We start from the raw sequence: 16,097 nt of genomic DNA, 5'->3' as shown, positions 1-16,097 counted from the left end.
TCTTTGGAGTGATATTACAAGGTATACTGTAGTCGAGGAACACATCAAATTAAGTTGCTCTGTTGCACAAAGCATTCAAATCATTTCTTATTTCATTCATGAACCGCTTGTTCTTACATCGTATTGGGGAATTGTGCTTAGTTTGGTTCAAATTAAACCGCATGTTTTCATCCAAAAAGTTGAAACAACGAATACACATTTATCGAAAGAATAAATATCTCTAAGAAACACACATTGCGCTAAAGAACAATTGATTGGAATAAACGGGTAAATGAAGAAAAGTGAAAAGGCACGTTTAGATAAAGAAAACCAAAAAGGGAAAATATGACACAAAACGTTTATTCGACTCAGATCGCACCCAGGGAACATATGAGACACCAAACACCTCTATCAAAGAGTTGGTACACTTTGCATATAGCATGTGACATCAAAAACACCTTTCTCAAAGAGTTTGTACACTTTAGATATAGTATGTGTACACTTTGCATATAGTATGTGCAGTTAAATATCATTTATTTGACAATATGTTAGCAGAACTCTTTATATAATCCGATTTGTCCACATAAGCCCATGAAATTCATGCGCAGTACCCTTTTTACTGATTGGCTGCCACGTGAGAAGTTTCATTACGTCAACTTCTTGAACTTTTTGTTGTTACTATTACTATCAAACTTTTGCCGGCCATATTTAAAATCGATTGCCCAAACGGGAATGGGAAAAAAAGGTCACGTCTGTCGGAATATGGCCAATTTAGCCAAGACTGTCTAGTTACAAATAAAAGTAAGGGTATCGGTTAATGGACTAAGTCAGAGGGATATAACATGTAACATTGAACCCACACTCTGATAAGCTTAGTTTAAAAGTTAACTTACAGGAGTGAATGAATTCACCCTTTCTTAGAGCAAAATGTGAGAATATGGCTGTCTCCCAGTTAAGAGAGAGTTAACAAATCGCAGAATTTTTACATGATACAAAAGTTCAAACGAGCTAAGTTTTCTTATTTTGTGATAGAATTCCGACTCTAAATTAAATCATTTGTTTATGTTTACTGTATTGTTTCAAATCAAATACTGTAAATTTCCGGTCACAAATTAATTCTGGATTTATGCATCCAGTAATCATCTCTTCATATGAATATCCAACAAATGGAATGCTTAGTAGTAAAACTGATACACTTTATGTGGAAATATTTTATATATTCTCACTGAAATCACGTGCACGGCTCTTCTACCTAGCATGAGTCTAACTATGTGACATCACACAAGAATTACCATCGGTGATCCACTGTTGAAAATTGACTTTGTGTCAAATGTTCTACTCATCTGGAAGGACAGTGCTCCTTGAATTATAATTTGAAAAAAAATTCTTGCTTTAAATTTAACTGATTATAGAACTGCATATTATTAATCCACCTAGCTTCTGGGACTATTTGTTTCCCGCGCAACATATTAAGGGTGCATCGTCTGAAGAAAAAGGAACGTAGACTAGACTATTTTCATTAAAATAAGAACTGTTATATAAATAATCTCAAAGCGGTAATGATTTCATATTAAATTTTTTAAAACTCGTTGAATTTATTCAATATTAAATCATTACTCATTTGAGACCCTTTATGTACCAAATGCACATCAATTGCAGATAATAACATGAGAACAACTCATAAACATGCAACTCTTTCAAACAGTAATACATCAGTTAAAGGAAACCCCACAATGAAAGATTAATTTAGCGTGTCTACTTTTGTACCTAAACTCTCATGGAGATTAGAAACAACTTCATTTTGTCACAGGCTTCAAATCTCAGAAGCATGAAGGGAAAGGCCAGCTTGCGGAAGTGATTGTAAAAGTAAAATAACAATCAGGTACATGCATAATAACAAAATATTTTTATCACATTTTAGATACAGTTTAAGCTGCTTTAATCGCTGTAATTTTCTTCGTACACATGATTTTTGAACTTAATTTTCCCCGTCTTATTTAGATATATACTAGCAGTAATATTAGAAAAACCCTACATTTATTTTCCAACAGAAATAATTTTTATCGAGTGATTGTTTACAACTAGTTAATATATACAGCCTATATAAATTATGCTAATAATTTGAATTAACAATAGAAATGAATCAATACATTAAGAGCTATATTAAGCAAATGAATAGTCTCACACAATACAACATTGCAGGCCTAAATAATGTTAAGGGCTCTTACGGCACTAGTCACTTTTAAGAATATATTCTGCGTCTTATTTCTACCAAGATACTGAGAATTCTATCAGTCCCCATAAGAGGGACACACATATCTCGGCTCTCTTCTGTCTTCTATCCAATAGGTTTGCACAATCTAAATGAAACGAAGGAAAGACAAAAACCGGGTATTATGCAACATCATTATTTCTGGAAAAATACACTAACACGATTCAGGCAAAACATACAGTTTGTCAGAGAGAGAGAGAGAGAGAGAGAGAGAGAGAGAGAGAGAGAGAGAGAGAGATAGATTTGTATAAGTTGAGATGAAACAACTCTCCAACATTCAATAATAAAACTTGTCATTTGGGAACATGTATTTGTACCGGACACAGGCTGTCTGTTTATAAGGAACACTTCTCTGATTGATTATTTTTTAATTTCATTAAAAAACAAACAAATTGGATGCATTCTTTCTCTAATTTGAAGTTTTTATGTGTGAAGTCCGATAAACTTAAAAAATCTGAATTATATTTAGTCCTGTCATAAAAAAAATATTAAATTTACAGTTTTATGACAAATTCTTATTCGTGTGATAGCATATACAATTGTAACTATTGCAAGGCTTATCATTGTTTAAATCCCTGGAAACTTGCCATGCTAAAGAGAACATAAATAGAAGCAAAACGTATCTCACGATGTTATATTTACCTTCATTTATCATCCAAAATATTTCGACATTGTTGCACATGTCCTTGGTAATTGGTGACAGGAAATTTCGGTTCGTTATTGAAACATTCGTGGCTCTGTAACAAGCGCGAATTTCCCTTTCAGCTTTATACGTACCCTGAAATGAAGTATCACAATCGAATAAGTAATTTATAATAATATCGAGTAAACGTAACTCAATGTATATAGATTTTGCTGCGCTGATTTGTATTATTAATAGTATTTTTACTGCAGTAATACTATGCGCAGGTTACAACTGATATGAACTTGTAGGATTTAAACCATCCTTCTGATATTACACGTTGTATATATACCTAGTCCTTATGATCTTACACGTTGTATATATACCTAGTCCTTATGATATGACACGTTGTATATATACCTAGTCCTTATGATGTTACACGTTGTATATATACCTAGTCCTTATGATGTTACACGTAGTATATATACCTAGTCCTTATGATGTTACACGTTGTATATATACCTAGTCCTTATGATGTTACACGTAGTATATATACCTAGTCCTTATGATGTTACACGTTGTATATATACCTAGTCCTTATGATGTTACACGTTGTATATATACCTAGTCCTTATGATGTTACACGTTGTATATATACCTAGTCCTTATGATGTTACACGTTGTATATATGCCTAGTCCTTATGATATGACACGTTGTATATATACCTAGTCCTTATGATCTTACACGTTGTATATATACCTAGTCCTTATGATGTTACGCGTTGTATATATACCTAGTCCTTATGATATGACACGTTGTATATATACCTAGTCCTTATGATATTACACGTTGTATATATACCTAGTCCTTATGATCTTACGCGTTGTATATATACCTAGTCCTTATGATGTTACGCGTTGTATATATACCTAGTCCTTATGATATGACACGTTGTATATATACCTAGTCCTTATGATATTACACGTTGTATATATACTTAGTCCTTATGATATTACACGTTGTATATATACCTAGTCCTTATGATATGACACGTTGTATATATACCTAGTCCTTATGATGTTACACGTTGTATATATACCTAGTCCTTATGATCTTACGCGTTGTATATGTACCTAGTCCTTATGATATGACACGTTGTATATATACCTAGTCCTTATGATATAACACGTTGTATATATACCTAGTCCTTATGATGTTACACGTTGTATATATACCTAGTCCTTATGATATGACACGTTGTATATATACCTAGTCCTTATGATGTTACACGTTGTATATATACCTAGTCCTTATGATCTTACGCGTTGTATATATACCTAGTCCTTATGATATGACACGTTGTATATATACCTAGTCCTTATGATATGACACGTTGTATATATACCTAGTCCTTATGATGTTACACGTTGTATATATACCTAGTCCTTATGATATAACACGTTGTATATATACCTAGTCCTTATGATATTACGCGTTGTATATATACCTAGCCCTTACGATATTACACGTTGTATATATACCTAATCCTTACGATATTACACTTTGTATATATACCTAGTCCTTACGATATTACACGTTGTATATATACCTAGTCCTTACGATATTACACGTTGTATATATACCTAGTCCTTACGATATTACACGTTGTATATATACCTAGTCCTTATGATATTACATTTTGTATATATATCTAGTCCTTATGATATTACCCATGTTCTCTCTCTCTCATATATGATTCTTCTGATATTGACATGCTATATATATATATATATATATATATATATATATATATATATATATATATATATATATATATATAGTCCTTCTATGCGAGACGGCAACGGACAGTTTTTACCACGATTAACTCAGAAGAAACAACGTTAAACTGTTATAATTGAAAGTTCAGTTATTCGTTATGTTATTTTGTTTGCATCATTAAAAAACAGAAATCTTAATAGGGCGTAGTAATACATGTTTGGGGTTTTCTGTTGCGTAGCTATTTATAGCACATGGGATCGTCCTGCTTGATCGTAATAAGGTCATCATAATACCAGTCCATCAACCAATGGAAGCCAAATTTATTCAAATATTTTTGTCTTAAAAATTGTTAGAATGTTCTTTTCCTTTATTGGTTACTTCGTGTCTGCCTTAACTGCCAGTGTTTATCTTATGCTGTACACGTGACTATTTATATAAGTGGGTATTCTTAGAAAAGTAGTTCTCCTTACAGTTTATACTGAAATAAACGCAATTCATTTTTATCACGTGGTTACATTCTCACCAATGGAAATGTTACTTTTCTTTACCAGCTACTGGCATTGCAATTATATATATATATATATATATATATATATATATATATATATATATATATATATATATATATATATATACTCTTGGTCATTATGATATTACACTTGTTGTTTATATACCTGTTCGTTCTGATATTACTTATGTATATTTACCTGGCCCTTTTCGAGATATTTCTTTAGATCTTCGGGAGCCATTCCAACAGAGGCATTGAACGTTGTCAAGAAACATGGAGATCTTTCTTCATCACGTCGCAAGTACACGGATAATCCCTAATTTAAGTAATCGTTGTCAAATTAATGCATAAGTTGTATTTTTGCAACATAATTAGTTATGACAATCAATCAATAATAAATGTCGTTTGATTCAAAAGTCGTATATCATTATTTACATGCACATTTAGAAGATTATATATATATATATATATATATATATATATATATATATATATATATATATATATATATATATATATATATATATATGCGAGGAGCTTCAAAAGCAAATCGAAGACTCTCACAGTTATACAGCAAGTATAATTTCTTTAAAAATGCACATACATCCCACTGTCTGGCGATCGGAATTTATGTCTATGGGAATCATTTCGAAGCCTTGATTTCGAAACCTTGTTACTGCCGTACACCTAAACTGATTTTGCTGTACTAGTGATTGCAATGTATTTTCCCATGTAAACTTTGCAAGTCGGGTAAGGTTAATATACTTGTTATATACACAATTATTAAAACTACTACTCGTTGTTAAGGTTGAAAAGCGTGAACTCTGTGAACTCTGTGCTCTTGTTTATTGCCACTTAAAGAAGAGGACAGATAATATCTTCAAACACAGCTATAATATTTAAAATATTCATTTTAAGTTAAAGTTCTAGTGTCAAGCTAATGTTAAAAGGAACGTAACATTTTTCCAGTTTTAAAATCTGATTCTTTACAAAAGTCTAGAATATACTAAGCATACTGTTACATTCATGTATAAAGATAAAATTAAAGGCATCCTAGTGACGAATATATTTATTATAACGTAAATGCAATCTCTACCGATTAATGCCAAACGCTGTTAATTACTTTTGTGTCCAGCTCAAAAAGAATGGCCTTTTCCGTCAAAAGCTATCAAAAAGAACGATAGCGCATAAAATGAAAATATCATACTTTATCAAAATCAAGTACGGCGTCAGCCACTCCCTGTATCTGGAATTTCACTTCTGTTGCACCGACAGTGATCTTTTCACTGACATCACCTCGGTTGTTAGTGCTGTAAAGGGCTTGGAATGTCTGAAATCAAATCAAATTTTGAAGATAGGTATGACATGATTAAAACTATGTACCAGTATCCATTTCGAAACGTTTGCATTCGAGATGATTACGAAGATTACGATTTTTACGAAGACGAGACTTTGTTAATAGCACTATTAAGTCTCAACGTGTCACCTGTAAAATAGTCTTGCATCAGCTAATAAAAAATCGCTTAAGAATCTTTTCAGTGATGGTTGGTATATATCTACTTTACTGGCATTATGCGTCTTGAGATCTCGAACGATTTTTCTCTCTGCTCCAATTATGCTATCTCAAAACAGGCAGTCGTAAGATTAGCTCGACGCTCGAATGCATATAGAGAAATGAAACAATCAAATTGTAGCTGTCATGCACGTGTCATTACGAGTCCTCTTAACTACGCCGTGTGCTAAAGTAAATAAAATCAGGGTATTTTATAGCAGGTGAATAATATTCATATGTCTTCTTACCTATGTGTATGAACATGAATCTGTATATATATGCAGTAAGGTTTATATTTTACTGATCGTGACTAGTACAGCCTATTACAAGCAAAAAGAGTGTTAATTGTATCTTTAAAACTCATCACTATCAACGTATGATTAGACAATCATTACAGGAATACGTACATGCAAGCTATCGGTTGATAACTGTTTCCCAAGAAACACAGCACCAATAACAACAGCAGCAACAATTATGAGAAGGACTCCCAGACCAATGAGGAATCGTGTTCTCCATTTCCATTGTTTTCCACTTGACAACTGTGACGACTGAAGAAAACCATAAAACAATGGTGAAAGCTTGTGTTTGCAAACGTACTTATTAAGTTATAGTCTCTTCCCCTATTGCACAAAAAGTTTACTACGCCTGCAATGTACTGAAATGCAGACAGTATAAGATTAACTAAAAATATTCGGAAGTTCAAATGTGAAACTGGTATGCAACGTTCCTCGTGTTTATGCGAAATCGGTCTACTGTTCACCTCAAATTTTGCGATGCAAAGAATGTTTCTCAATGTCTGTGCAATGTAAAACAATTTTTCAATTGTCCGTGCAATGTAAAATGTGTTTTTGAATGTCCGTGCAATGCGAAACGTGTTTCTAAGTGTCTATGCAATTCAAAACGTGTTTCTGCATGTCCATGCAATTCAAAACGTGTTTATGAATGTCCATGCAATATTGTCAATGGATTAATCTACGTAGGACCTGAACATGGAACCTGATCTGGTGTAATAGAAAAAACACAAAAAGTACAAAATACACATTTCGTTTCTTAGTAGTAGATGACTGCGCTGTTTTGAAGATTTGGATTTGTATTGAAATCTATAAGGTAGCTGAAAATCATTTACTTTCTTTTCAAATGACTTTTTATATCTTAACCTCATTCTCAAATTAACAACTAAAAGGCACTGAATTTTGTAACTACTGCTGACGCTTTCCGCAAGCTCTATCAGATTAACAACTGACAAAGCACTGAATTTTGTAACTACTGCTGACGCTTTGCCCAGCTCTATCAAATTAACAACTAAATGCACTGAATTTTGTAACTACTGCTGACGCTTTGCACAAGCTCTGTCAGATTTACAACTTACAAAGCACTAAATTTTGTAACTACTGCTGACGCTTTGCCCAGCTCTATCAAATTAACAACTAAAATGCAATGAATTTTGTAACTACTGCTGACGCTTTGCGCAAGCTCTATCAGATTAACAACTTACAAAGCACTGAATTTTGTAACTACTGCTGACGCTTTGCCCAGCTCTATCAAATTAACAACTAAATGCACTGAATTTTGTAACTACTGCTGACGCTTTGCACAAGCTCTGTCAGATTTACAACTTACAAAGCACTAAATTTTGTAACTACTGCTGACGCTTTGCCCAGCTCTATCAAATTAACAACTAAAATGCAATGAATTTTGTAACTACTGCTGACGCTTTGCGCAAGCTCTATCAGATTAACAACTTACAAAGCACTGAATTTTGTAACTACTGCTGACGCTTTGCCCAGCTCTATCAAATTAACAACTAAAAAGCACTGAATTTTGTAACTACTGCTGACGCTTTGCGCAAGCTCTATCAAATTAACAACTTACAAAGCACTGAATTTTGTAACTACTGCTGACGCTTTGCCCAGCTCTATCAGATTAACAATTTACAAAGCACTGAATTTTGAAACTACTGCTGACGCTTTGCGCAAGCTCTATCAAATTAACAACTAAAAAGCACTGAATTTTGTAACTACTGCTGACGTTTTGCGCAAGCTCTATCAAATTAACAACTTACAAAGCACTGAATTTTGTAACTACTGCTGACGCTTTGCCCAGCTCTATCAGATTAACAATTTACAAAGCACTGAATTTTGAAACTACTGCTGACGCTTTGCGCAAGCTCTATCAAATTAACAACTAAAAAGCACTGAATTTTGTAACTACTGCTGACGCTTTGCGCAAGCTCTATCAAATTAACAACTTACAAAGCACTGAATTTTTTAACTACTGCAGACGTTTTGCCCAGCTCTATCAGATTAACAACTTACAAAGCACTGGATTTTGAAACTACTGCTGACGATTTGTGCAAGCTCTATCAAATTAACAACTAAAAAGCACTGAATTTTGTAACTACTGCTGACGCTTTGCGCAAGCTCTATCAAATTAACAACTTACAAAGCACTGAATATTGTAACTACTGCTAACGCTTTGCCCAGCTCTATCAGATTAACAACTTAAAAAGCACTGAATTTTGTAACTACTGCTGACGCTTTGCGCAAGCTCTATCAAATTAACAACTTAAAAAGCACTGAATTTTGAAACTATTGCTGACGCTTTGCCCAGCTCTATCAAATTAACAACTAAAAAGCACTGAATTTTGAAACTACTGCTGACGCTTTGCGCAAGCTCTATCAGATTAACAAGTTACAAAGCACTGACTTTTGTAACTACTGCTGACGCTTTGCGCAAGCTCTATCAAATTAACAACTAAAAAGCACTGAATTTTGTAACTACTGCTGACGCTTTGCGCAAGCTCTATCAAATTAACAACTTAAAAAGCACTGAATTTTGAAACTACTGCTGACGCTCTGCCCAGCTCTATCAGATTAACAACTTACAAAGCACTGAATTTTGTAACTATTGTTGACGCTTTGTGCAAGCTCTATCAAATTAACAACTAAAAAGCACTGAATTTTGTAACTACTGCTGACGCTTTGCCCAGCTCTATCAGATAAACAACTTACAAAGCACTGAATTTTGAAACTACTGCTGACGCTTTGCGCAAGCTCTATCAGATTAACAACTTAAAAAGCACTGAATTTTGTAACTCCTGCTGACGCTTTGCGCAAGCTCTATCAAATTAACAACTTACAAAGCAATGAATTTTGTAAATACTGCTGACGCTTTGCGCAAGCTCTATCAAATCAACAACTTAGAAAGCACTCAATTTTGAAACTACTGCTGACGCTTTGCGCAAGCTCTATCAAATTAACAACTTACAAAGCACTGAATTTTGTAACTACTGCTGACGCTTTGCGCAAGCTCTATCAGATTAACAACTAAAAAGCACTGAATTTTGAAACTACTGCTAACGCTTTGCCCAGCTCTATCAGATTAACAACTTAAAAAGCACTGAATTTTGTAACTACTGCTGGCGCTTTGCGCAAGCTCTATCAAATTAACAACTTACAAAGCACTGAATTTTGAAACTACCGCTGACGCTTTGCCCAGCTCTATCAGATTAACAACTTAAAAAGCACTGAATTTTGTAACTACTGCTCACGCCTTGCGCAAGCTCTATCAAATTAACGACTTACAAAGCACTGAATTTTGTAAATACTGCTGACGCTTTGCGCAAGCTCTATCAAATCAACAACTTAGAAAGCACTGAATTTTGAAACTACTGCTGACGCTTTGCGCAAGATCTATCAAATTAACAACTTACAAAGCACTGAATTTTGTAACTACTGCTGACGCTTTGCGCAAGCTCTGTCAGATTAACAACTAAAAAGCACTGAATTTTGAAACTACTGCTAACGCTTTGCCCAGCTCTATCAGATTAACAACTTAAAAAGCACTGAATTTTGTAACTACTGCTGACGCTTTGCGCAAGCTCTATCAAATTAACAACTTAGAAAGCACTGAATTTTGAAACTACTGCTGACGCTTTGCCCAGCTCTATCAGATTAACAACTTACAAAGCACTGAATTTTGAAACTACTGCTGACGCATTGCGCAAGCTCTATCAAACTAACAACTTACAAAGCACTGAATTTTGTAACTACTGCTAACTCTTTGCCCAGCTCTATCAGATTAACAACTTAAAAAGCACTGAATTTTGTAACTACTGCTAACACTTTGCGCAAGCTCTATCAAATTAACAACTAAAAGGCACTGAATTTTGTAACTACTGCTGACGTTTTGCGCAAGCTCTATCAAATTAACAACTTACAAAGCACTGAATTTTGAAGCTATTGCTGACGCTTTGCGCAAGCTCTATCAGATTAACAACTAAAAACACTGAATTTTAAAACAACTGCTAACGCTTTGCCCAGCTTTACTCTATCAGATTAACAACTTAAAAAGCACTGAATTTTGTAACTACTGCTGACGCTTTGCGCAAGCTCTATCAAATTAACAACTTAAAAAGCACTGAATTTTGAAACTACTGGTGACGCTTTGCGCAAGCTCTATCAAATTAACAACTTACAAAGAATTGAATTTTGTAACTACTGCTGACGCTTTGCGCAAGCTCTATCAGATTAACAACTAAAAAGCACTGAATTTTGAAACTACTGCTGACGCTTTGCGCAAGCTCTATCAAATTAACAACTTACAAAGCACTGAATTTTGTAACTGCTGCTGACGCTTTGCGCAAGCTCTATCAGATTAACAACTAAAAAGCACTGAATTTTGTAACTACTGCTAACGCTTTGCCCAGCTCTATCACATTAACAACTTAAAAGGCACCGAATTTTGTAGCTACTGCTGACCTTTGCGCAAGCTCTATCAAATTAACAACTTAAAAACCACTGAATTTTGAAACTACTGCTGACGCTTTGCGCAAGCTCTATCAAATTAACAACTTACAAAGAACTGAATTTTGTAACTACTGCTGACGCTTTGCCCAGCTCTATCAGATTAACAACTTAAAAAGCACTGAATTCTGTAACTACTGCTGACGCTTTGCGCAAGCTCTATCAAATTAACAACTAAAAAGCACTGAATTTTTAAACTACTGCTGACGCTTTGCGCAAGCTCTATCAAATTAACATCTTACAAAGCACTGAATTTTGTAACTACTGCTGAAGCTTTGCGCAAGCTCTATCAAATTAACAACTTAAAAAGCACTGAATTTTGAAACTACTGCTGACGCTTTGCGCAAGCTCTATCAAATGAACAACTTACAAAGCACTGAATTTTGAAACTACTGCTAACGCTTTGACCAGCTCTATCAGATTAACAACATAAAAAGCAGTGAATTTTGAAACTACTGCTGACGCTTTGCGCAAGCTCTATCAAATTAACAACTTAGAAAGCACTGAATTTTGTAACTACTGCTGACGCTTTGCCCAGCTCTATCAAATTAACGACTAGAAAGCACTGAATTTTGTAACTACTGCTGACGCTTTGCGCAAGCTCTATCAAATTAACAACTTAAAAAGCACTGAATTTTGTAACTACTGCTGACGCTTTGCCCAGCTCTATCAGATTAACAACTTACAAAAAACTGAATTTTGAAACTACTGCTGACGCTTTGCGCAAGCTCTATCAAATTAATAACTAAAAAGCACTGAATTTTGTAACAACTGCTCACGCATTGCGCAAGCTCTATCAAATTAACAACTTACAAAGCACTGAATTTTGTAACTACTCCTAACGTTTTGCCCAGCTCTATCAGATTAACAACTTTAAAAGCACTGAATTTTGTAACTACTGCTGACGCTTTGCGCAAGCTCTATCAAATTAACAGCTTTAAAAGCTCTGAATTTTGCTACTATTGCTGACGCTTTGCGCAAGCTCTATCAAATTAACAACTAAAAAGCACTGAATTTTTAAACTACTGCTGACGCTTTGCGCAAGCTCTATCAAATTAACATCTTACAAAGCACTGAATTTTGTAACTACTGCTGACGCTTTGCGCAAGCTCTATCAAATAAACAACTTAAAAAGCACTGAATTTTGAAACTACTGCTGACGCTTTGCGCAAGCTCTATCAAATTAACAACTTACAAAGCACTGAATTTTGAAACTACTGCTAACGCTTTGCCCAGCTCTGTCAGATTAACAATTGAAAAAGCACTGAATTTTGAAACTGCTGGTGACGCCTTGCCCACCTCTATCAGATTAACAACTTACAAAGCACTGAATTTTGTAACTACTGCTGACGCTTTGCGCAAGCTCTATCAAATTAACAACTAAAAAGCAGTGAATTTTGAAACTACTGCTGACGCTTTGCGCAAGCTCTATCAAATTAAGAACTTACAAAGCACTGAATTTTGTAACTACTGCTGACGCTTTGCGCAAGCTCTATCAAATTAACAACTAAAAAGCAGTGAATTTTGAAACTACTGCTGACGCTTTGCGCAAGCTCTATCAAATTAAGAACTTACAAAGCACTGAATTTTGTAACTACTGCTGACGCTTTGCGCAAGCTCTATCAAATTAGCAACTAAAAAGCACTGAATTTTGAAACTACTGCTAACGCTTTGCCCAGCTCTGTCAGATTAACAACTTAAAAAGCACTGAATTTTGAAACTGCTGGTGACGCTTTGCCCAGCTGTATCAGATTAACAACTTACAAAGGACTGAATTTTGTAACTACTGCTGACGCTTTGCGCAAGCTCTATCAGATTAACAACTAAAAAGCACTGAATTTTGTAACTACTGCTGACATTTGCGCAAGTTCTATCAAATTAAAAACTTACAAAGCACCGAATTTTGTAACTACTGCTGACGCTTTGTCCAGCTCTATCAGATTAACAACTTACAAAAAACTGAATTTTGAAACTACTGCTGACGCTTTGCGCAAGCTCTATCAGATTAACAACTAAAAAGCACTGAATTTTGTAACTACTGCTAACGCTTTGCCCAGCTCTATCAGATTAACAACTTAAAAAGCACTGAATTTTGTAACTACTGCTAACGCTTTGCCCAAGCTCTAACAGCAAGAGTGAAAACTATTCCTTTGTAGAACACTTAAATGCCAGATATGGAAAGAAACTTTGCCGATTTACCGTTATCGAAGCTTACAATCCAGGATACGACCACCACTATAATCAAAGATACAGTTTAAATAGTTTTGTATCTAGCATCCAAAAGTATCGTATATAGTATTGTTTGTTATTTGCATATTAATAAGATTTCTCAGCGCAATGTCTTCTATAAATGGCCGCCAGTGTAATTTATGAAGGGAGAAACACTCGGTAATAACCACTGGCCCACTGGAAACTGCTGGCGTACGTCTCATATACCCACATTTCCCAAGCCAAAGTCACGCGGAAGGACGTGATATGGCAGTGATCGGTAAAAGCGAGCATTTTTGACCATTCGGGTACCACAAGGATCAGATATTACAACCATAATACATAAGTAGTTATGTGGGATAGGATAGCGACAATGAAAATTAGCATTACAGGACCCCTTGGGAACATATAGCGACAATGGAAATTTAACATGGAGAAAAATCGTGGGAACATATAGCGACAAGGGAAATTTAACATGGAGAAAAATCGTGGGAACATATAGCGACAAGGGAAATTTAACATGGAGAAAAATCGTGGGACTGTTGAGCGACAAGGGGATTTGAACATGGAGAAAAATCGTGGGAACATATAGCGACAAAGGAAATTAACATGGGATTTTTTTTTTAAATTTTAAAAAAATAAAAAAAGGGGTAGGCAATTCAAAGACTATCTCTTTTCGAGAAATATGGCTGGCCCTGAAAAGGGCCTTTGGTTTATGTTAATATGCCCTTAACATAAAGGGCATTTGCGACATCTTCTTGTCCTCAAACTTCGTCTTACAGCAGGGCCATACATCAGAGTCCTCTTGAGGCAACCTTGTCTCTCTATATAGACTCTTCTTATCCACAGGCTGCTGCTGGTCCTGTGGACAACGGTCCACTTGGATCGGACATACATGAGTATGTCCGTCCTGAACATCATTGTTGACACAAGGGTTGAAGATTCAACGTCGGTCCACATGTTGAGGCTCCTACAATAGGTGAATCAATGCACTGAACTGCGCTTATTTATAGGGACAGGTAGGATTGAAACGGATTGAGTTCATTCACCAATCCGAACACGCGTTACAGAATTCAGTCAGCCCGCATCCAATCCGAAGAGAGCAGTCTGTGACGTCACGTAGTCAATATAGATCTGTTAGCGCTTGTGTGCAGTCAATCTATGCGACAGTGATTCAACATGACGGAAACTCAGAAAACGATCCAATGGGGTGCACCAGCAGCGGAGACCGCCCAAGGGAACCCGGACTTACTTTCAGAAGAGGTGAATTGGGATTTTGTCGATTTTCTCTCCTCGCAAGAATTTGTTCCGGAACCTTCGTTACCTTCTTCATTACCGCAAGTGGAGAATTTTAGACAGAGACAGAAAGAAGAATTGGAGAAATTTATGCAACGACAAAAGGAAGCGGAACAGGCTTTTCTCTTACAGCAACAGCAACAAGAAGAAGAGGTAAGAAAAAAACAACAGCAAGAAGAAGTAGCAGCAAAGAAACAAGAGGGTCAAAATCAAACGGTCACGGTACTGTTGGATATTTTAGCGGAGTTAAGAAGTCTGAAACAAATGTATCAGACTTCTTTATCACGACCGAAGAGAATACGACCTTCCCGAGCTAAACACGTCAACCCTGTGACTAAGCCTACCGTACCACCCTTAGTGATTTCAACCCAATCATTATCATCATCATCAACATTACGCAGTCCAGAAGTAGGCCTTGGCCGTGGCAAAGGCATAAGACAGTTAAAGTTGATTGCTTAAACTCACCCCTACATCGTAAAAAAGGCCCTTTTCAGGGCCACCCACATATCTCGAAAAGAAATACAATTTCAATTTGCCAATAACTCAAAAAAAAAAATAACCCACCCATTTTACCCTTATAGTACGTGTCTGTGTATGAGTGCGTGAGTGTAGCTTCTTATTTTAAAATCATAACTCAAAGACTCTTACCTTATATCATTCATTTATTCTTTTCTCCATTTTTTACAATCCAATTCACAATTCACAACACAACACTTTAATAAAAAGTTCATTGACTTCTTCTTTCTCCTTGTTTAGTCTCTCTGTTTTTTGAATTTCTTCACCGTCACACTCTTTTCCTCTTCTTCCTCCTCACTTTCTTCCCTTCTTCTTTTCTTCTCCTGTTTCTTTTTCTTCACCTGTCTGCTTTCTTCCTCTGAAGAATCCCTCTCTTCTTCTGAAGAATCCTTCTTTTCTTCTGACTCCTCTTGTTTCTTTTTTGGGCAATCTGGAGACCAATGTCCTTTTTCTTTACAATAATAACAGGTATCTTGACTTTTGTCTTTTTTAGCTCCTGTTTTTTGACGGTCTGGACACTCTGAAGACCAATGCCCTTTCTTCTGACAGATATAGCAAG

At 35.4% G+C, this 16,097-nt stretch overlaps 1 protein-coding gene across 1 annotated transcript in view; it reads right to left on the bottom strand.

Moving 5' to 3' along the window:
* Nucleotides 1-323: 323 nt before the first annotated feature.
* Nucleotides 324-16,097, bottom strand: part of LOC149783622 (uncharacterized) — a 37,132-nt gene continuing 21,358 nt past the window's right edge. Inside the window, exons 2-6 of the mRNA XM_089931875.1 lie at nt 7,121-7,261; nt 6,369-6,491; nt 5,361-5,477; nt 2,894-3,029; nt 324-2,339 (exon numbers count right to left, since the gene is read on the bottom strand). Of these exons, the coding sequence (XP_089788001.1) occupies nt 2,248-2,339; nt 2,894-3,029; nt 5,361-5,477; nt 6,369-6,491; nt 7,121-7,261 (609 nt within the window). The 3' untranslated portion in view covers nt 324-2,247. The remainder of the gene's footprint in view (nt 2,340-2,893; nt 3,030-5,360; nt 5,478-6,368; nt 6,492-7,120; nt 7,262-16,097) is intronic.

This window comes from Sinohyriopsis cumingii, chromosome 14, assembly GCF_028554795.1.
Source record: "Sinohyriopsis cumingii isolate HCF-2022 chromosome 14, ASM2855479v2, whole genome shotgun sequence".
NCBI classification, from domain to species: Eukaryota; Metazoa; Mollusca; class Bivalvia; order Unionida; family Unionidae; genus Sinohyriopsis; species Sinohyriopsis cumingii.
The sequence above is the reverse complement of the archived record's forward strand: the minus strand, read 5'-3'. Positions and strand labels throughout refer to the sequence as shown.